Source organism: Schistocerca nitens, chromosome 1 (genome assembly GCF_023898315.1).
Source record: "Schistocerca nitens isolate TAMUIC-IGC-003100 chromosome 1, iqSchNite1.1, whole genome shotgun sequence".
NCBI classification, from domain to species: Eukaryota; Metazoa; Arthropoda; class Insecta; order Orthoptera; family Acrididae; genus Schistocerca; species Schistocerca nitens.
The window spans coordinates 590,713,775-590,736,730 of record NC_064614.1 but is presented as its reverse complement, the minus strand read 5'-3'; the positions used below and the strand labels follow the sequence as shown (position 1 = coordinate 590,736,730).

At 38.9% G+C, this 22,956-nt stretch overlaps 1 protein-coding gene and 1 pseudogene across 2 annotated transcripts in view; both read left to right on the top strand.

The window, feature by feature from the left end:
- The window catches only part of LOC126255817 (3'-5' ssDNA/RNA exonuclease TatD), a 40,589-nt gene that overhangs the window by 4,086 nt on the left and 13,547 nt on the right, over positions 1-22,956 (top strand). For both annotated transcript variants that reach the window (XM_049955431.1, XM_049955430.1), the window contains exons 3-4: positions 2,880-3,040; positions 21,338-21,521. In XM_049955431.1, coding sequence (XP_049811388.1) covers positions 2,880-3,040; positions 21,338-21,521 — 345 coding nt within the window. The remainder of the gene's footprint in view (positions 1-2,879; positions 3,041-21,337; positions 21,522-22,956) is intronic.
- Positions 5,839-5,956, top strand: LOC126203015 (5S ribosomal RNA; annotated as a pseudogene).

Sequence of the window (22,956 nt, the reverse complement as noted above, 5' to 3'; positions counted from 1 at the left end):
AAAGTGATTCAGGCAAAGTTACTAGGTGTTCCTATGTAGGTCATTAGGCTCTGATAATGTTTACAGCTATAACATGACCTCAAGTATGTTGGGCTACCATCATTCTGAAATTTGAGTAGGAGCCTTCAAATTAAGAGAACCTGCTCTTTACATTAGGTAAAGATCCAGTATCTGATGTGCCTGCTTTAAAGTGAAATTTCATAGTTTTTCCATGATAGAAAGAAGTTTGTTTGATTAATTATCTTATCCACTCAGATGTCAATGTAAACCTTCGGGATAAATTTTACAAAAGTCAGTCCACACACACACTGTGTGTTCACAGTAGAGCGCAGATGCTGGTAAAGTGTCTCCCTATCCAGTTGGAGGCAACAAATGGGAGGATAGTATGTACTAGTTAGTGAACAGCTGTTGACCATTGTAGAGGCAGAAAAAGAAGATCCCTGATAGTTGCAGTGGGCTTGGCACAGCTGCTTGATGAGTCTTACTCAACCAGTCACGCAACATGATTTTGTATTAGTCCCGTTGCAATGCTTTAAGTGCTATTGCAGCTCAGTAGACAACTGTTGTTTTCACCTGCAACAGTTTACAATTTACGGTTGAAAGCTGGCAACAGCATTGCCTGTTGTCTGGTACTTCTTTCGCTGGTTCTGTTGTAGATACCTCTTCATACCACTAAGATATGAGTTAATGGTAATTTTTGTGGGCAGACTTTCATTCAAATTTTGCTTTCGCTGCATATTGAAGGTTTTGTAAGTGTTATAAAAAATTCACATGTGTGCCTTTTAAATGAAAATGTTATCTATGATGTTATCAAAAGTCTTGATAGTTATGCCAGAATAACATGAATTACGTTCGTTGTGTGGATGACACTCTCTTCATTTTCTGCTTTTGCTGTTTACAGGAGTTTCTTGTATAGGTATATACAGGTCTTTTGCACAGTCTATGCTGAGTTGTTATTAATCGTTTCATCTAGAAAGGCAGAAACTTCATTGTGGTGACTGATTTGTGGCACAGCCTGAGGTATAGTTATGTTGGAAGGTGACACTTCAATTGAGTTGACAAAGCCAGTGAATGTGATATGTAATACTCGCTGGGTACTTGTACATAATTTGTTACAGGCTTTCTGAATTTTCCCTACACTTTTAGTTTTATGATGGAGGGTGGTTAAAAATGGAAAAGTGCATTTATTATAGTGTAAGCTGCGCTAAAAGTCAGTCTGATACCATAACCTTTATTTAATGGTCCAACCTAGCAGAGTCCTTGGGCATGTTACTGATCAGCCTGTCACCACACCCAAAATTTCAGAGATTAGGAGGGTGATAGTCCAATACCACACTGTAACCCAGTAATAAAAATGATAATGTGTGGCAAAAGCAGGAAGTGCTGTTGAAGTGTTTTTCTCCCAAAATTCAGTTTGATTGCACTCTGTTACTTAGTATGTTAATGTTGTTACATTTAATTATATTGTATTTCTCCAACTATTGAAATAAAAACATCATTGCATCATTGGCTATACAGATTGGCTATTTTTCATCATAACTTTCCATGTCAGCTCATGACCAAGTGTTACCACAAGAAGTGGAGCCCCTTGACGCCCCTCTTGGGAGGTGACCATCACAGAAAAGGGTACTGTCACCTCTGCAAAAGTGTTACTTTGCTACAGTTGAATTCACAGGATGCAGGTTTGTGATGATATCCATTTGTCTGAGTGGGATCAGCTGTTAATATGATCCCACCTGAGATAGTGCACAGAAACTTTTCAACAGTAGCTGTATAGGGCCAGGTTTAAGAAATTCCACAGCAAGTTATCAGGGAAAAAATCCTCCTAGACAGTCTGGGAGAGTGGTAAGGTTGTTAGCAGAATATGCTGCCAGCAGTGACATTTCATCCCTGGATTATTAGTAGTGGGGAAGTTACTGTTGTTGATGGTTGCTCACAAGGACTCCTGGGCAAATAATATTATGAAATGTTATTGGGGAGGTCAATTTGATTGTAAAATTGACTGCACAGTGTAAATTATCATTTATGTTTTGTTTCTGATTTACATGTTTGCAACTTCTCTGTGATAGCACGATGTTCAGCTATGCAACAACTGTAGCTGGCAGAGCCAGCCAGTATTGCTGAGAGATGGGGGTTACTGATATCATGTTATATTATATTTGAACTTAGCCATAGGTGGCCAGTTTTCATTTTGAAGGAGTGTTTTTGGTTTGTTATGTTTGCACCTGTGGTTGTGATCATAATTCCTAGACTCAGATTGAAGGGGTTATTCAAATGTGTCTGGTTCATATGTCGAGTTTATCAAATACTTTCTTAAGCTCTCAGTGCGGAATCCATTGTGTATGTCCACGCTACGTGTGTGTTGTGGGGCCTTGCTTATGATTTACACAACCTTGTTCTGTGTGACCTGCAGGCTGTGTGGTCATGTTGGAGCTGCATATCCTCAGACTGGAGCTACATATGTCTAATAAGAATCATTTTTATGGACTCTCCTGTGTTGAGTGCTTTGCTTGTTTAACATTGGATAGAGTTGTTTGAGCTTTGTGTGTATTCAGTTCGTGACATATTTCATTTCACACACACACACACACACACACACACACACACCACACACACACACCCACACACACACACACACACACACAATGACCACAGTCTCTCAGTGCTGAGGCCAGACTCAGTAGCCAGAGACTGTGTGTGTGTGTGTGTGTGTGTGTGTGTGTGTGTGTGTGTGTGTGAGAGAGAGAGAGAGAGAGAGAGAGAGAGAGAGAGAGAGAGAGAGCAGGATATGCAACCCCAATGTATTGTTTTCCATTTTTTAAATTCTAATTTACCCTTAAAGACATCATCTGATTATAATAGTTAATTTTAAATTTCAGGCATACATCCACATGATGCAAAGTCCTGGACAGAGGGCTATTTAGATGAGTTAAGGGATATTGCATCAAATCCAGAATGTGTAGCTATTGGAGAATGTGGATTAGATTACAACCGTGATTTTTCTACACCGGATATGCAGAGAGAGGTGTTGGAGAAACAGGTAATTAGTAATTTAACACCTAAGAGATAGTGTGCTACATTAACCAAATGATGGGGCAAAAAATCCTTAGTATATATTTGTGAACCCAAATTGTCTTGATAGTTTCGGTTATTGATGGCATTGAAGTTACACAGTTTACAGACATGGTCATACATCAAAACAGGCTGTGCAACAGATGGCTGATATTGTTTACAGGGCATGGGTAATATTGTTCACACTCCAGAGATGAGTGCAAGTGTATATTGTTGTGTTCCTCACCCCCTCCTGCAATACCATTTGTGGGTTATGTGCAGCAGGTATGAACAGTGAATGATGTGTTTCTTTGCAAGTATGTAATTATCATCATTATGCTTGAACATATTTTTGTCTTAGAATTCTAGCCAACAGTCTGCACTTTTGCATACTCTTTGTACTGTTAAGAAATTGAACTGCTAAGTTCAGTATAATCCCATTTTTGTTCTTCAGATTGCATTATTTCACTGCATTGGCAAATACAAATGAGCTACAGTATGCATTATGAATTAATGGACAAGTGCTGTTATCACAGGCTGTTGTACTGTTTGTTTGAAGAATAATGATAAAGTTATCATCCACTTCTGTTTCCCTACAGTTGTGATTACTGTGCCTCTTTCCTGCACCAGCAATGTTGAGATGGTTCTTATAATACTTGGTCACATTGAGAGGCATCAGTAAAGCCACTCTTTAAGTTTGTGACTGTCTACTACAACGTGTGTGTGTGTGTGTGTGTGTGTGTGTGTGTGTGTGTGTGTGTGGTAGCAGTTAAGTTCCTTTACGGAGCTGTTTTTGAAGACACGTATATGGCCTCGGAAGTTGTCATAGTCGACCAAAACATTATTGCACCTGGCAGTGAGGATGCTTTGGTTAGCTTATCGTGAGTAGGCACATAATCGGGATTGGTAGTATATGCACAACTGACCTGAAAACATTGGCAGTATGATGTACATTCCTTAGTCACCACAGTACTTCTTTACTGTAACATCACTGCGCATTTCCAGTAACGGCCAAGTGTAATAATACCGTGATTGAGTAGTATAGTGAACCAACACTGAGTTGAACACTGTCATTAAATTGACCGAAGATGGTCAGAAAAAGATGCTAACAGTTAATTCTAAAAGGTAATAAATTACTTTTTGATTAAGAGATGAATTTTCAGTTCTAACATTTGGTCTGACTCTGATTACGTAATCAACATTATACATCTAACATTTCCAAAGTAAACAGTTTGGGCATGTGATTTCAGGCATTAATGTAAAACTAATTTTGAAAGCCAAAAAGAAGCCTATATAAGCATGAAGGTATAAACTTATATCCAAGTGGAATCAGTCGCTTAAAAAATTTGTTTTTTTATACACGAGCTGTGTTTCAGGACTATGATCAGTTCTGGCATTAAGAACTTCATAATTTTGTCTCCTGGTCTGTCACATTACAGCTCATAACTGGTTGAAGTTACATACACTTGATTTGAAAATCATAATGCTGTCTCTGATGCAAGTTTGTCCATTATTAGAGATACAATTTAGTATGTTTGTTCAGAATTAAAATTAATTGATTTAAAGTTCCTCTCTCGAAATAACTTGATTGCAGTCATGAAGGTTGGTTGTAAATGGTCACACTGTGCTCAATAACAAAGTATATTACTTGTGGAGGCCTCAATAAAATCTCAAGTAATTACAATAATTTTACTCCTCTGCAAAAACTGCCACTGTGCAACAGGCCAAAGGAGGCCACTGTCAGAGAAAATGCAGACCGCCACAGCTATGCTGGTATGCTTACGTGGTAAGGAAATAAAACTTCTAAATAGGTATGTGAAATATCTACAGGACTGGAAAAATTGCTTTCAAAAGTCAATGGTGAAGAAAAATTTAATTGCATTGTTTTGTTCGCAAAATACAGCTTGTATACCTCCATTAAGATAATTTTTACTGCTCTTTTATTTTATTTATTTATTCTTTTTTTACATGACACACTCCAGATTTCTTTGCCAACAAAACAACAAACCATCAGCAAGTCACATCTACTATTTTGACATCTACAGAGATGTTCTACAATCCATCATATGGCATGTGGTGGAGGGTACCTATACCATTACTAGTTATTTCCTTTTGTGTTCCACTTGCAAATAAAGAAAGGGAAAAACAACTGTCTATATGCCTCCGTATGAACTCAAATGTTTCGTATCTTGTTTTTGTGGTCCTTATGTGCAATGTATGAATTTTCTCAGTAGTGTTCTTTGAAAAGAATGTCGCCTTCCCTCCAGGGATTCCCATTTGAGTTCCTGAAGCATCTGTGTAACACTTGCATGTTGTTCGAACCTACCAGTAACAAATCTAGCAGCCTGCCTCTGAATTGCTTAGATGTTGTTCTTTAATTTGACCTGATGCAGATTGCAAACATTTGAGCAGTACTCGCGAATAGTCACACCAGTGTCCTAAATGAATGCGGTCTCCTTTACAGATGAACTGCACTTTCATAGAATTCTCCCAATAAACCGAAGTTGACCACTTGCTTTCCCTATCACAATCCTCACATGCTCATTCAATTTCATATCGCTTTGCAGTGTTACGTCCAGATATTTAAATGACATGACTGTGTAAAGCAGGACACTACTAATGCTGTATCTGAACATTACAGATTTGGTTTTCCTAATCATGTCCATTAACTTACATTTTTTTACTTTTAGAGCTAGCTGTCATTCGTCACACCATCTAGAAATTTTGTCTAAGTCCTCTTGTATCCTCCTACAGTCACTCAGTTTCCACATCGTACTATACACCACAGGCAACGGCCTTGCCACAGTGGATACACCGGTTCCCATCAGATCACCGAAGTTAAGCGCTGTCGGGCGTGGCTGGCATTTGGATGGGTGACCATCCAGGCCGCCATGCACTATTGCCATTTTTCGGGGTGCACTCAGCCTCGTGATGCCAGTTGAGGAGCTACTCAACCGAATAGTATCGGCTCTGGTCAAAGAACACCATCGTAACGACCAGGAGAGTGGTGTGGTGACCACATGCCCCACCTATCTGCATGCTCAGCTGAGGATGACACAGCGGTCGGATGGTCCCGATGGGCCACTTGTGGCCTGATGACAGAGTGAGTGCTATACACCACAGCATCATCAGGAAACAACTGCATATTACTGCCCACCCTGTTCGCCACTTCGTTTATGTGTATAAAGAATAAGAGCAGTCCTATCACACTTCCAAAAGAATAATAGTGGTGCTGTCGCACTTCCCTGGGGCATTCCTGACGATACCTTTGTCTCTGATGAACAGTCACCATCAAGGAGAACATACTAGGTTCTATAACTCGATAAGTCTGAGAGCCACTCACATATTTGTGAATCTTCCATATGCTCGTATCTTCTTTAACAACCCGCAATGGGGCATTGTATCAAATGCTTTCCAGAAGTCTAGAAATATGGAACCTGCCTGTTCTCCTTTATCTATAGTTAGCACTATATCATGCGAGTAAAGGGCAAGCTGCATTTTGAATGATCAGTGCTTTATAAAACCACGCTGATTCGTAGACATGAGCTTCTCGGTCTCAAGAAAATTCGTTAAATTTGAACTGAGAATATGTTCAAGGATTCTGCAGCAAACTGATGTTAGAGCTTTTGGTCAGTAATTTTGCAGGCCGATTCTTGTGCCCTTCTTACATACAGCGGTCACCTGCACTTTTTCAAGCCACTTGGGACTTTGTGCTGGGTGAGATTCAAAATAAATGCGAGCTAGGTAAGGGGCCAGTGTCATAAGTACTCTCTGAAATACCGAATAGGCATTGCATCTGGATCTAGTGTTGTATTTGTTTTCAGCCCAATCAGTCTTTTTCTCTAGACCAGGAATGCTTATTACTGTGTCTTATATATCGGAGGCTGTTCAATGATCAAACAATGGTAGATTGTAGGATTCTCCTCTTTGAACAATTTCTTGATCATGGAATTTAAAACTTTGGCTTTCATTTTGCTGTCTTCAACTGCCACACCACACTGGTCAACATGTTACAGGATGTAATCCTTAGACCCACTTAGCGATTTTACATGTGACCAGAATTGTCTCGGGTTCTCTGCCAGATCATTTGCTAAGGTATGACAGTGGTAGTGATTGTATGCTTCACTCACAGATCTTTTCACAGATGCACGAATCTCTACTAACCATTGCCTGTTGTCATTTATGTGTTCTCTTTTGAACCAAGAGTGCGACAGCCTCTGCTTCCTCAGCATTTTCCGAAACTTTTTGTTAAACCATGGTGGGTCTTCTCCATCCTTAACCCACGTACTAGGCACGTAATTCTCCAGACTACAATTTACAATCTGCGTAAACTTTGTCCATAGTTCCTCTACGTCCATCTTAATTGGAACTAAGTGAGGTCAGTTCACAGTCTAAATAAGATACTAATAACTGCTTATCTGCTCTTCCTAGTAGGAACACTCTCTTAGCCTTCTTAGCTGATTTATTAACTTACGTAATTGTTGATATAATGGCATCATGATCACCAATAGACATTTTTATTATGGAATTGTCAGTAACGTCCGGCTTATTTCTAGCTACAGGATCTAAGATACTCCCACTGAGCGTGGGCTGTTGAACTAGCTGCTCAAAGTAGGAAACTTGTTCAAAAGTACTTTGAATGACTGTTTGTACCCCATTCAGTGAATCCATAGACATCCCAGTTTATACTCTGTAGGTTAAAGTCATCTCCAAATACTAGAACCCTCTAACTTATCCACCAGATTTGTCATCTGTGGACTGTTCCTTGTTCCCAGAACCATAAATGTACCTGAAGCTTGACATGATTGAGAAAATCTAGAAGTCTGTGACACACACACTGGAAACAGATCCAGAAAAAAGTTTCTTCAAGATCATATAGAGATTGTAAACTTGTTTTAAGCACAGTATCATATCGTTTATATCATATTTTTTTGTAAATAAGGGCAACACTTATATATCCTTGCTGCTGAATTTGGTTTTACCTAATGACAGGAGCCACTAAAACGAACCACTTGAGAAAAAGTCATATACACAGTTTTTGAAGTTGGATTCCGAGATTTTGGAAGCTTTCAAAATTCGTTCATACCAGTAATGATAGGACACTGTCAAAATGCATAGTTGTTGAAAGGAAGGAATAGTCCGTGGTGTGAGGAGGAACACAGTGTAAAGAAAATTATTAGAAAGTAACGACGGATTAGCAGGAGAGATTGAATTTCCATAATTTTTTCCAACCATTTCCTGTTCCTTGTCTCCTAGACCAGGGCTTGGGAAGGTTTTGCTCACATTCAAAATATGTTGAAGGAAAAATCGTAACCCTAAAGATTCAACATTGCTGGTAAATTTTATTGTTGGCTCTGCTCTTTGATGCTTTTTCAGCAACTGGGAAGTAGATTTTTGAAGGAAATTTTATTTCAGCTGGGGGTTCAATCCATTTGTCATTTCAAAGAGTTCTATTTGAAACGTGACTATAATAGTCTTCGTTGATTTCGGAGAAATGAATTTTGAAAACATGAAAGTAATGAAGTAACCATGTTACCTGTGTATTGAAACCTGTAGTTACAAATGTAAGAAAACTTAAAACATGTGATTAACAATGTAGGAAAAGATAGATTGCTGCTTACCACAAAGAAGGCACATCAAGTTGCAGACAGGCATGATTATATGACACTCAGATGTAGCTTTCAGCCACAGACTTCGTTTGTAAAGAATGAGAGATACAGGTGCGCGCGTGTGCGCACGCGCGCGCGCGCGCGCGCGCGCGCGCACACACACACACACACACACACACACACACACACACACACACATTTCGGCTTGAGATGCTGTAGTTGACAGTTGTGTGTGCTTCGATACATTAGAAACCACTAATGTCTCGGGGGAACATGAATGCCATTACTGCCTGTAGCTAATTGGTTTAAAATATGGAGAAGAAAACTGACATTTTTCAATGTGTAATTTTCCAGATGAAAAACTTAAGCACGTACAATGAAATTCGTATTTTACAAAGATATCATTTACGTATGAATATTTTTATAAGTATACCTTTGCTAGTGTTGGAGACCAAATAAAATAGTCAACTTTGTAATATGTGTGTTTTTACAGAAGGTCCTGTATTCTCCTAAATTTTGGTAAGTGTCATGGAAGACTTTTTTTGTAGTTAAAAGTATTGTTTTGCTTTTTGCATACACACATTCTTTGTGGGATTTCTTAATCATCTTCCCCCTCACGCCATTTCTATGTAAATTACATTCAACTTCATATTTTGATTACGTTGGGTTCTTCATATTGAATTCACGTTATTTTGTTGTAATTTGCTTTTTCTGTGGTGTTTTTAGTACACTATCCATATTATATTTTGTATACTGCGTGCATGTCTGTTCACAAGTGTACATGTACGTGTGTGTGTGTGCATGTTTATTTGTAGCTTTTTGCTTATAATTAGTGTGCTACTCCGATTAGTGTAATTCATTCTTTATTTTTCTTCTTTCTTCTCCCTGCTTATATGTTACGGATGTTATACTTAAAAGGGAAACTCCCCATCACATCCCCCTCAGATTTAGTGGTAAGAGGGCCCAGTGGACAGCCTGTCAAAAACTAAACACAGATCAAACGCAAAAACGGGAAGAAGTACTGAACTGTGAAATAAAATAAAATTAAAATTAACATTGAACAGTCCAGGGACAAGATATGCAATATGGAGCAACGATAATTAGCAACAGTGTCATGGTTAAGCGGTCAAGGTGTTGGATTGCCAAGCAGGCAAGTCGTGTTCAGACCTCACTTGTGCCATTTTTTTTTTTTTTTCCCCCTCTCCTGCTGTTCAATGTATTCAAATTTGTGTCTGTGTCATGGTTTAATGTCCATTTGCAAGAACGTGTAAGTTAAGGGACCTTTAAAGACAGTTGAGTCTGCATAACTACTCTATTAGCTGCTAAAAGGAGGTGGCTTTCGAATTAGAATCGCAAACGTTTGATGACAAGGCATGGCATTAATGACAGGACGTGTGTTGTATAGGAATCTCTGATTGGTGTACCTAATTTGTACGCCTAGTGAAATATGCCTCTTTGCCTGATTTAGGTGTCTGTATGAATGTGAATGTGAATGTGATCACTCCCAAGGAAATGATGAAAACATAATAGTTTGTCACGTAAGCTCCAACAAATGCGTGCAACAGTTTCACAATTGCACAGTTTCTCCATGCTCTGTCAGAACATATGTTTTAAATGTTTTTGATGTTGCATTCCATTTTGGAAGTTTCGACTCTGGAATCCCTTTGTTGCAACATAGTTCACACCCGTTTATTTGTTGTTGTCATTTCTGTGAAACATGTATGTGATATCTTGCGTGCTCTCATTACTCATCACATTTACTTGGGTCTGTAATGTATTCTTACCACATGACTCATATTCTATAACTGATGTGTAGTATGACAACTGCCAAGACTACAGAAAGAGAACAGACATTTCCATGACGGGACAGACCATTCATAATGTTGGAGGGGGGAGGCATGAGGGAGTTTTGAACGTGGCTTGTAGAGTTGCAGTCCAATGCCATTACCATTTATCTGTGACGCTGCAGCTGCCCAACTTCTCGATATTGCATTTGTTACAGTTTGACCGTTCACCATTTCTGTTTCGCCTTTTTCAAAGTTCAATACACACATTTCTTGTTGTCATACTTCATCTGTGTTCAGCTTTTGACAGGCTATCCACTGGGCTGTCTTACCACAAAACCTTGGGGGGGGGGGGGGGGGGGGGATGGGAAGTTTTCCTTGTTAGGAAAATATGTGCATCTTAAATTTAGGAAAATGGGTAATAATTTTTTGATGACTAGAGGACATTAGAGAATACTAGCAAAAATAAATTTTGGAAAATTCCTGGCACATTGTATGGGGGCCTCGGCCATTTTGTGACATAATATGGTACTGATATTTCATGAAATGTTTTACATAGCCTGGCATTATGGACATGCTATTGAATAAATGTGCAGAAAGAAGAGGTTGACTGGATAGGACACCGTCATCATCGAAGTTATCCTTTAAAAAATGAATTATGAGGTATGGCAGTAAAAGAAAGGCTATGACCAATAGAACCACCAGACTTAGTATATATCTAAAACTTGAGCATTGGGGAATCTGGTTGCAGTGGCAGAGGTATCCTTCTTTTCTATTTTAATACATTATTAACTACTGAGAAAATAACTTTATGAAAAGAATATTTAAACTTAAGTCATAAATTATTTTCATTTATAGTTATTTTTGTTTGTGATTTCACTCATTTTGAGGTAAGAGTATATTGTTGTTGTTGTTGTTGTTGTGGTGGTCTTCAGTCCTGAGACTGGTTTGATGCAGCTCTCCATGCTACTCTATCCTGTGTAAGCTTCTTCATCTCCCAGTACTTACTGCAACCTATGTCCTTCTGAATCTGCTTAGTGTATTCATCTCTTGGTCTCCCTCTAAGATTTTTACCCTTCACACTGCCCTCCAATGCTAAATTTGTGATCCCCTGATGCCTCAGAACATGTCCTACCAACCGGTCCCTTCTTCTTGTCAAGTTGTGCCACAAATTCCTCTTCTCCCCAATTCTATTCAATACCTCCTCATTAGTTATGTGATCTACCCATCTAATCTTCAGCATTCTTCTGTAGCACCACGTTTCGAAAGCTTCTATTCTCTTCTTGTCCAAACTATTTATCGCCCATGTTTCACTTCCATATATGGCTACACTCAATACAAATACTTTCAGAAACGACTTCCTGACACTTAAATGTATACTCGATGTTAACAAATTTCTCTTCTTCAGAAACGCTTTCCTTGCCATTGCTAGTCTACATTTTATATCCTCTCTACTTCGACCATCATCAGTTATTTTGCTCCCCAAATAGCAAAACTCCTTTATTACTTTAAGTGTGTCATTCCCTAATCTAATTCCCTCAGCATCACCCGACTTAATTCGACTACATTTCGTTATCCTCGTTTTGCTTTTGTTGATGTTCATCTTGTATCCTCCTTTCAAGACACTGTCCATTCCGTTCAACTGCTCTTCCAAGTCCTTTGCTGTCTCTGACAGAATTACAATGTCATCGGCAAACCTCAAAGTTTTTATTTCTTCTCCATGGGCTTTAATACCTACACCAAATTTTTCTTTTGTTTCCTTTACTGCTTGCTCAATATACAGATTGAATAACATTGGGGAGAGGCTACGACCCTGTCTCATTCCCTTCCCAACCACTGCTTCCCTTTCATGTCCCTCGACTCTTATAACTGCCACCTGGTTTCTTTACAAATTGTAAATAGCCTTTCGCTCCCTGTATTTTACCCCTGCCACCTTTAGAATGTGAAAGAGAGTATTCCAGTCAACATTGTCAAAAGCTTTCTCTAAGTCTACAAATGCTAGAAAAGTAGGTTTGCCTTTTCTTAATCTTTCTTCTAGGATAAGTCGTAAGGTCAGTATTGCCTCACGTGTTCCAACATTTCTACGGAATCCAAACTGATCTTCCCCGAGGTCGGCTTCTACCAGTGTTTCCATTCGTCTGTAAAGAATTCGTGTTAGTATTTTGCAGCTGTGACTTATTAAACTTATAGTTCGGTAATTTTCACATCTGTCAACACTTGCTTGCTTTGGCATTGGAATTATTATATTCTTTTGAAGTCTTAGGGTATTTCGCCTGTATCATACATCTTGCTCACCAGATGGTAGAGCTTTGTCAGGACTGGCTCTCCCAAGGCCGTCAGTAGTTCTAATGGAATGTTGACTACTCCCGGGGCCTTGTTTCGGCTTAGGTCTTTCAGAGCTCTGTCAAACTCATCACGCAGTATCGTATCTCCCATTTCATCTTCATCTACATCCTCTTCCATTTCTATAATATTGTCCTCAAGTACATCGCCCTTATATAGATCCTCTACATACTCCTTCCACCTTTCTGCTTTCCCTTCTTTGCTTAGAACTGGGTTTCCATCTGAGCTCTTGATATTCATACTAGTGGCTTTCTTTTCTCCAAAGGTCTCTTTAATTTTCCTGTAGGCAGTATCTATTTTGCCCCTAGTGAGACAAGCCTCTACATCCTTACATTTGTCCTCTAGCCATCCCTGCTTAGCCATTTTGCACTTCCTGTTGAACTCATTTTTGAGACGTTTGTATTCCTTTTTGCCTGCTTCATTTACTGCGTTTTTATGTTTTCTCCTTTCATCAATTAAATTCAATATTTCTTCTGTTACCCAAGGATTTCTAGTAGCCCTCATCTTTTTACCTACTTGATCCTCTGCTGCCTTCACTATTTCATCCCTCAGAGCTACCCATTCTTTTTCTACTGTATTTCTTTCCCCCATTCCTGTCAATTGTTCCCTTATGCTCTCCCTGAAACTCTGTACAACCTCTGGTTCTTTCAGTTTATCCAGATCCCATCTCCTTAAATTCCCACCTTTTTGCAGTTTCTTCAGTTTTAATCTGCAGTTCATAACCAATAGATTGTGGTCAGAGTCCACATCTGCCCCTGGAAATGTCTTACAATTTAAAACTAGGTTCCTAAATCTCTGTCTTACCATTACATAATCTATCTGATACCTACTAGTATCTCCAGGATTCTTCCATCTATACAACCTTCTGTCATGATTCTTGAACCAAGTGTTAGCTATGATTAAGTTATGCTCTGGTGCAAAATTCTACCAGGCGGTTTCCTCTTTCATTTCTTAACCCCAATCCATATTCACCTACTATGTTTCCTTCTCTCCCCTTTCCTACGCTCGAATTCCAGTCACCCATGACTATTAAATTTTCATCTCCCTTCACTACCTGAATAATTTATTTTATCTCATCATACATTTCATCAATTTCTTCATCCTGTGCACAGCTAAGTTGGCATATAAACTTGTACTACTGTAGTAGGCATGGACTTTGTGTCTATCTTAGCCACAATAATGCATTCACTATGCTGTTTGTAGTAGCTTACCCGCAATCCTATCTTTTTATTCATTATTAAACCTACTCCTGCGTTACCCATATTTGATTTCGTATTTATAACCCTGTATTAACCTGACCAAAAGTCTTGTTCCTCCTGCCACCGAACTTCACTAATTCCCACTATATCTAACTTTAACCTATCCATTTCCCTTTTTAAATTTTCTAACCTACCTGCCCGATTAAGGGATCTGACATTCCACACTCTGATCCGTAGAATGCCAGTTTTCTTCCTCCTGATAACGACGTCCTCTTGAGTAGTCCCCGCCCGGAGATCCGAATGTGGGACTATTTTACCTCCGGAATATTTTACCCAAGAGGACGCCATCATCATTTAACCATACAGTAAAGCTGCATGCCCCCGGGAAAAATTACGGCTGTAGTTTCCCCTTGCTTTCAGCCGTTCGCAGTGCCAGCACAACAAGACGGTTTTGGTTAGTGTTACAAGGCCAGATCAGTCAATCATCCAGACTGTTGCCCCTGCAACTACTGAAAAGGCTGCTGCCCCTCCTCAGGAACCACATTTGTCTGGCCTCTCAACAGATACCCCTCCGTTGTGGTTGCACCTATGGTAGGTCCATCTGTATCGCTGAGGCACGCAAGCCTCCCCACCAACGGCAAGGTCCATGGCTCATGGAGTATAAAAAAAGTAAAATTGTGTTTTTTTTTTAAAGAAAAAAAACATGAGTTCCGGACACAAAGTTTTATACGTTTTCCAAACACAAGTTTTTTTTCCAGCTGTCACATATGTCGTCAAGTCGGCTCATTTATTCAGGCAAAGGCCAATGTATTGTAAAACACTTTCACGTCCCATATCTGTGAAGCTCTTTGACTATATGTTTTATAGCCAACTGGTCCAGTATAGTTACTCCACATATAATTTTAATCTAAAATTCTGGAATACGTTTAGAGTTTTTCCCAATTTCTATACTTGAATGAAGCATACTGAGAATGGGAACATCATTTCCTTCTTTCTCTTGATAAATAAACCAGGTTTTATGTCCATGCTTCATCACAGTAGTATCAAACAGTTGTGCTGAGAACATTCTTTCTGATGATCTCTGTCCACTGAACTCATTTGGCTTGATATGTTTACTCTTCAGTATAGTGGCCTTTTGCAAATATGTGAAGAAATATGTATAATCACAATTCCTTCCCATTCAAAGGAATGGTGCCTCAAGTTTCGTGCTAAAGTATTTGGAAATGTTATGATTCTCTGGTTGATGTCCATTCTTTCTGTCTCATGGAAATAAGTTGAACATCTGTTTGGTGTCTGCATCCAGTGATAACCAAAATTTGATGGCAAATTTATCTGCCATGTACGGTGTTAATCTACATGTGTCTTAAGACCCATCATCAATTATGATGTTTTGTCCAGAGCTGTAAAGCGAGAAACAATTTTTAAATGACTCCAGACTTCGATATCACTTACCACTTAATATCAGTGTCAATTCCCTTGGTGCAAAAAAAGCCACAAACTCACAAAGCTGCAACATTTTGTCAACCTCAGAAACACACCAGTTACTATTTTGAAGTCATTTTTGAGCTTTCATCTCGGTGCACAGTTTTATGTTTCACTGTTGTATCATTTGCATACAGGCACTAAGAACTAGTTAGTAGTGCTGTGAACTTTGATGTTTCTCTTAGCAAGCGGCCTTGGTCCTGCTGTCTGTCAGAAAACTTTTTGCTTTTGTAGTTTTTCAGCTGCATTTGTGATCTAAAATCTCTCAATCTCTTTTCTGAATTCCAGCTGTAAAAAAAGTGAAGTGATGATACTTCTTTCTTCCTCCCTGTCTTCTTCTGTTGTATCAAATGTCATTCTGTGCTGAAAGATATGCTGATTTCAGTGGAGGAGTCTGTCTTGCTGCTATAAGAGTCATTGGTATAGTTTCTCTTGATTCAGCACTATCATGCTATAGAATCATCGCTAGTAGTTTGTACTTATCTTTCAATTTCACTACAATCAGGCTCTTGCTCGGAAATTGGCTGTAGATGTTCTAAATATTTTGGTGCTTCGTTGTCTTACAGCTTAGGAGCCATTTTCAAAATGTTTGAAAACTTATGCACCACCAAGCACTTTACTTATAGCGAGATGTAATAATTAGCACAGAAGCTTCAGTGTACATCACTACACCGTGTCAATCACTTCCAACACAACTCATCATTTTCAGCATTCTCAGATGGCTTAGGCGCATAAATAAGCATTACATGGTCAGAAGATTTTAATGCCATAATATGATCCTATACAGCCAATAAGACTGTAGGAAATTTTGGCTTGGGGGAAAATAAATGAGAGGTGAAAATTTGGTAGATTTCTCTGCAATCAAAATTGTGGTTATTACAAACACTTTATTTGAGTTTGCTCTTAAAAGAAACAAACAATGGAAAATCCTTGATGTAATAACATTATTATGAAAAGGGTGGATTGCTGCTCACCACACAGAAGCAGCATCAAGTTGCAGAGAGGCACAATGAAAAGACAACTAATGATTGAAGCTTTCAGCCAAAAGGCCTTCCTTGGAAATATGAATCGCACACAAACATTCATACAAACACAAATCACACATACATAGCCACAGTGCCTTCTGCCGTCTTGAAACCTTACTTTTAAACCAATTGGAAATATTTGGAACAAACAGGTACAATAGGTGTGACACCGAAACAGGTGATTGTTATGTTAGGAATTGGAAAACAGGAGTCATGTCATCTTGGCAACAAACCTTTGCCATTTGCACACACATCGAGGTTGAGTCAAGCTGGTGTCATGGACCAGCAAACAATGTGCTGTTGGTGTAAGGCATTTTACAAAAAACAGCGACAGCTATGGGCCATGTAGTGTGTGTTTCATGCTCTTTACTCTTACACACATCATTTCCCAGTCTTGTCGGCACATGCTATCAAAGTGTGAGTACAGAATTTTGAGGAAATGGGAATACAGTGTGAAAGGGAGGTGGAAGTGCAAAACACATGCACACGTCAGAAAGTGTTGCAAGATTGGGAGAAGCCTTCAGCCAAAGTCCCAGGTGTTCTGCACGCAAGCATGTACTGCAGTTGACATATTGGATCACAGTGTACAGCAAATATTACATTGGGAATTGCAATACCATCCAAAAAAGTGAATGAAGGTGACCTCTCAAGGAGACTGTGCTTTTGTTGGGAATTGTTGAAAGTTGTGAACGAAAACCTAGGCCAGTGCAACAATCTGATCATGAGTGATAAGGCTAATTTTTATATGTCAGGCTGTGTTAACAAGCGAAACCTTAGATACTAGTCATGTGAACACCACTTCACTGTCAGAAAGTTGTAGTGTGGTGTGATGTATCATTGGTTGGTATCATAGGGTCTTATTTTTTAAGATGGTCGTGGCAGTGGTGTTACTGTGATACAGAATGTTGTGTTTATGCTTTGAGCTGTTTTCTAGTGTGACAGCTTGTTGATATTCCTATAACTGCAAAAACATTTTTCCAGCAAGGGGGTGGGGGGCACATGCCACTCCTTGTGGCATTCCATTAATGTTCTGCAGAATGTCTTTCCTGGTCATCTCATTTCAAAGAATGGAGACATTTCCTAGCCTTCAAGACCCACTGCTCTTTCAGCATGACGTCTTCTTCCCTTGGGGTCATTTGAAATCTCATATCTTCTGGTGTGATCCGTGATACACCATCCAGGAACTGAGGGATCAAATCTGTCAGGAACTTATTGAATTTGAGTGCCAATCTTGCTAGGTGTAATGTCTGACTTCTGTTGGCTTGAAATGTGGGTCACTTTAAACTGCAAATATTGTAAATTGATGTTGTATTTCTTTTATATCGCTGTGATTAAATTGGTATCATTGGTGGAGGTTTATTCAAAACTGCCCATTTCACTGCCACACCTGTTTTGCTGCTCCAGTATGATGTAATTCAGAACAGTGTTTGTTAAAAGTACTGTGTCAGTACTCAGCCCGAGCATTGAATAATGCTGTTGAAGTGGTTTGATTCATTGGTAGTTCAGTTTAATTTCAGTTGTAATGATTTGGACTTCTTGATTTTTACTATGCGTATCACCCTTTATTTTTTGTTGAATGGTATTTTGCTATAGCATCGCAATATAATGTCTGAGCTGTCATAAGGTGTATTTCAAATTTATATCTTTGTTTGGTAACTCATTTTTTCACCCGTCTGTAGGTATTTGATAATTAGCTCAGTTACTGAAATCAATTGATTTGTTGTCTGTTCCACACTGTAAGCAGTTTAGTTGCTCATTGACTGCATCCTTTTACCTCCTTTCCAGTATTTCCAGTTTAGTTTCAAACAGAGATTCCTTGTGCTTGTGCTTTTCGTTCTCAATTGTTAACTTGCACACCTCTACAATAGTGTTCGCTTTGTTTCTTTTTTTATTATTACTGAGTTTTATTCAGGGTTTGTATACAAAGTACCAGGAAAAATAATGGAAAAATAGATTTATTTTGCTTGTTACTACAATGTCTCAAAATTCTTCAAAGTTTAGCCCTTGAGCATTGACACACATTTGCCAGAGGCTTTTCCATGAGTTAAAGACTGCCTGGTACTTAGATTTTGGAAGGTCTTAAAGGATACATGTGCAAGATTATTTAACAGCACTTAGTCTTGTGGTGGAGTCCTTTCCAGGGGTGATTTCAATTTTTGGAATAGGAAACAGTCTGCTAGTGCCAAGTCGGGACTGTAAGGGGTTTGGGGAATTGTCACAATGCCCGATGCTATTTATTGTCAGGTAGTTGGTGGACCTAGGAGCAGGCGTGGCTGCGTACATTGTTATTGTGCAATTTCCAATTTTTGCCTATGACTTGACCCCTTGTCTTCAGTCTTCTTAGCACTTCTAGGTAAAAAGCACCATTCACTGTCTGCCCCTAAGGTACAAATTCGTAGTGGACCACCCCCACAGCATCGAAGAAAATGATGAGCATGGCTTTTACTCTGGATTTGCTCATTTGAGTCATTTTTGGATGTTTGATGCTACAGTGTGTCATTTGGAACTTTGCACTTTGTTTCCGGGTCATATTCAAATATCAAAGTTTCATCCCCAGTGGCAACATTTTCCAAAAAGCTGGAGGAGTCTTCATTGCGCTGCAGAAGATCTTTGTAAGCCGACACTCACCTCTGCTTTTGGTCGCCCATCAAGATCTTCAGGATGAGTTCAGTGCAGGTATTTTGCATTGCCAAATCCTCAGTGTTGTCCTATCAATGCTAATTGCATCCATAACCACGCACGCACTTAATGGATGGTGTGAATTGAGCAAATTACACACAATTTAAACACTGTCACGTACACACGCTCATGCACACACACACACACACACACACACACACACACACACACTCGTATTCACTGCTACAGTCAATGCAACTTTAAAAGTAAGACATTATTTACGTTCTATAAAACATCTGGAAATGTCATTTTAAGTACTGTAAGTTGGTAGAATAGATGTTTCTAAGTAAAACAGTGGGAACAAGCCTGGAATATTTACCTTCTGAGCTGTCTTACTATAGTTTCAACAGTAATTTGCTCTGAGAATGCCAACACAAATGACGTTTCACATTTAAAATATTCTTTGTTGTGGAGATGCACATCAATGAATGAAATCCAGAATGAATTTACACTCTGCAGCAGAGTGTGTGCTGATTTGAAATTTTCTGGCAGATTAAAAGTGTGCGCCAGACTGGGACTTGAACCTGGGACCTTTTCCTTTCACAGACGTGCTCTGCCTGTAGAACACTTGCCCATGAAAGGCAATGGTCCCAGGTTCGAGTCCCTGCCTGGGACAGAGTTTTAATCTGCCAGCAAGTTTCAACGAATGACTGAAATGTTTGGTAAAGATGCTAATGTTCTTATCTAGCTCACAAAAGCAATTACTCATAATGCTGCAGAATTGGAAAATCTTTATCTTTCCACATTTTCTTGAGTTCAAAAATAATATGTACAAACTTTGTTTAAAACAGGAATGTTATTTCATGTGTCGTCGTAGTTCGGTTCACACAATTTTTACATTGTTGGGGTGGTAAATGTGTGTGATCTATACAGTGTGAATCATATTGGATAGTTTGGCTGTTGCCAGCTGTCAAAACGTTTTTCATATGTTTTGGTAGCCTTAGTGATTTAGTTTCTATAAAAATAGATCATATAATTTTTATGAAAGTTTGTTTGATGAAACAAATTGAGTGAAGTTTTAGAACTATTAAATATTGCTTTTGGCGAGTCTCATCAACTTGTGAAATTGTGGAAAAGTGAAAAAAGTGATTGATGATTCATTGTGATTTAGCAAAGAAACTGTTGTTGTTGCTGTTGTTGTTGTTGTTGTTGTTGGTGGTGGTGGTGGTGGTGGTGGTGGTGGTGACATATCTATTAGTTTGTTCCATGACATTTTTTCAGATGCTTTGGGTATGAAACGTGTGAAAGGAAAATTGAAACTTATATTTACTATGTTCCTTGATTTCAGTGGCATTGTGCACCATAAATTCTTGCCATAAAGTTGAACACTCAATAAGAAGTAGAACTTAAAAAATTAAGTACCATTTGTGTGAAACTATCCCTAAAAAAGCCCAGATTTTTGCTGAAACAATTCATGACTTTTGCACCACAATAATGAACCTGCTCATATGTGTTGCTTGTTCATGAATTTTTCACCAAAAGAATATTATATTGATGCCCTAGGCTCCATATTTGTAAGACACGCTCCTGTGTGACTTCTCCATCCCCAAGAAGTAAAGAAATCTTAAAGGAATATCATTTTACAAGCATAGGTGAGATTTAAAAAAAAATTGAGAGAACTAAAATATCTCTCCAAAAGTGTTTCAGGTATTGGAGGAAGTGTTGATATAAGTGTATAATATCTAATGGGAATTATTTGATTGTGGATAATGTTAATGTGGAAGAATAAATAAAAATTCTTTCCAAAATACAAAAATCACCATTATTTTTCGAAGACATGTCTGCTTGTGTCTGTGTATGTGCGGATGGATATGTGTGTATGTGTGGATGGATATATGTGTGTGTGTGTGTGTGTGTGTGTGTGTGTGTGTGTGTGTGTGTGTGCGCGCGCTCGTATACCTGTCCTTTTTTCCCCCTAAGGGAAGTCTTTCCGCTCCCGGGATTGGAATGACTCCTTACCCTCTCCCTTAAAACCCACATCCTTTCGTCTTTCCCTCTCCTTCCCTCTTTCCTGATGAAGCAACCGTTTGTTGCGAAAGCTTGATGAAAGGTGAAAGGTGAACAGTGTGTGCACGTGTCAGTTAGCAATATTGATTTTCTGCATAGAAAATGAATAACTCCATATGTTTCATATATTTTGCATTTAACAGTATTTCATTCTTCAGGTTGCACTGGCATGTGAATTGCGTAAACCCCTGTTACTGCATGAAAGGGATGCTCATAAAGATTTAATCAAAATATTGGAAAAGTATAAGGAAAACCTGCCTTCTGTTGTTATACACTGTTTTTCTGGAACTTTCGAAGAAGCAGAAAGCTATATCAAAATGGGAATATACCTGGGAATAACAGGTAATGTAACCTTGCTTTTTTCCACAAAAATATTGAAAGAGATTTTTGTTTTCATTGCAGTAAAAACTGTTCACTGTGTTGCCTCATGATAGAAATATCATTACTTCCTCATTTTGTATTTTATTGAGTTGGTAATCAGTAAAAATTGCTTTTTGAATTTTTGGAACTGAAGCTATTTATTCAAGAAAGACGGTCTTTCACTGTTTGTTGAACAAATGACTACAGGATTTAGGAAAGTTTGTGACTAACCAAATTATTCAGAATTTTGGTAATGAGAGTGTCAGAGTAATAGACATTACGATATGCAACCAGTGTACTAGTTTGTAAATAGTGACAGTCTCATTAGGGACACATTGACAGATTGAAAACAATGTTTAACAGGATGGGAGATTAATACTTAAGAGTTAGCTGACATATTGACAAATACACTCTGCGAGGAACTGTGCAGTTCATGGTGGATGGTTCTTTCTGCCAATATTATTCACTCACTGCCATTTCATTCATGTATGTTTGTGCAGCTATGCTTATCTCTGTCATTTTATTCTCACTATTCATATGCAAGTAGTATAATAAAGGTAGTAGAAGTGTAGCATCTTCTGCCTTGAGTACTGGTTCTCTAGCCCATAGCATAGAGCAGTGGTTCCCAACTGCAGGTTAATTACCCCCTAGGTGAGTGAAGAATAAAAAGCATTTGATTAAGAGATGGACAGAGAAAAGGGCAGAGGAAGTGGGGAGAGAGAGAGAGAGAGAGAGAGAGAGAGAGAGAGAGGGGGGGGGGGGGGTGATATGGACTAATATAATTGAAATACATACATATGCTGCAATACTGGTACTCAACTAGTATACTAGTCTTTAAATAGTGTTCAGCAGATACAGTGTTTAGCTCATGCTACTATGCAACAGCAGCCCCGTCTTACAGAACTAAACGATAAACAGCACTATTTGAAATTTGTGTATAGTTGGCAATGGCTATTGCATACTGAAACTGGCCACTTGGCATGGTTCGTACAGTGGTTTCACCGAATTGTTCTCTCACTTGTCATTCTTTTGCCAGTCATTTGTTCGCCAGCTGAACTAACCAAAATAACATAATATATTTTCGTACTGAATGCATCTCTCATTCTGCAGTGTGTGTGCTGTTTTGAAACTCCCAGTTAGACAGCTCAGTCATTAAGAGCATTGCTTGCAAAAGGCAAGATCTACATTCCAATTCCAGTTTGGCAAACAGTTTTAATGTGCTGGGAAGTTTTGTTGTTGAGGTCTTCAGTCCAAAGTCTGCTTTGATGCAGCTCTCCATGCCACCATATCCTGTGCAAGCCTCTTCATCTCCGAGTAACTACTGCAACCTACATCCTTCTGAATATGCTTATTGTATTCATCTCTTGGTCTTCCCTACTCTTTTTAACCCCCACACTTCCCTCCAGTACTAAATTGG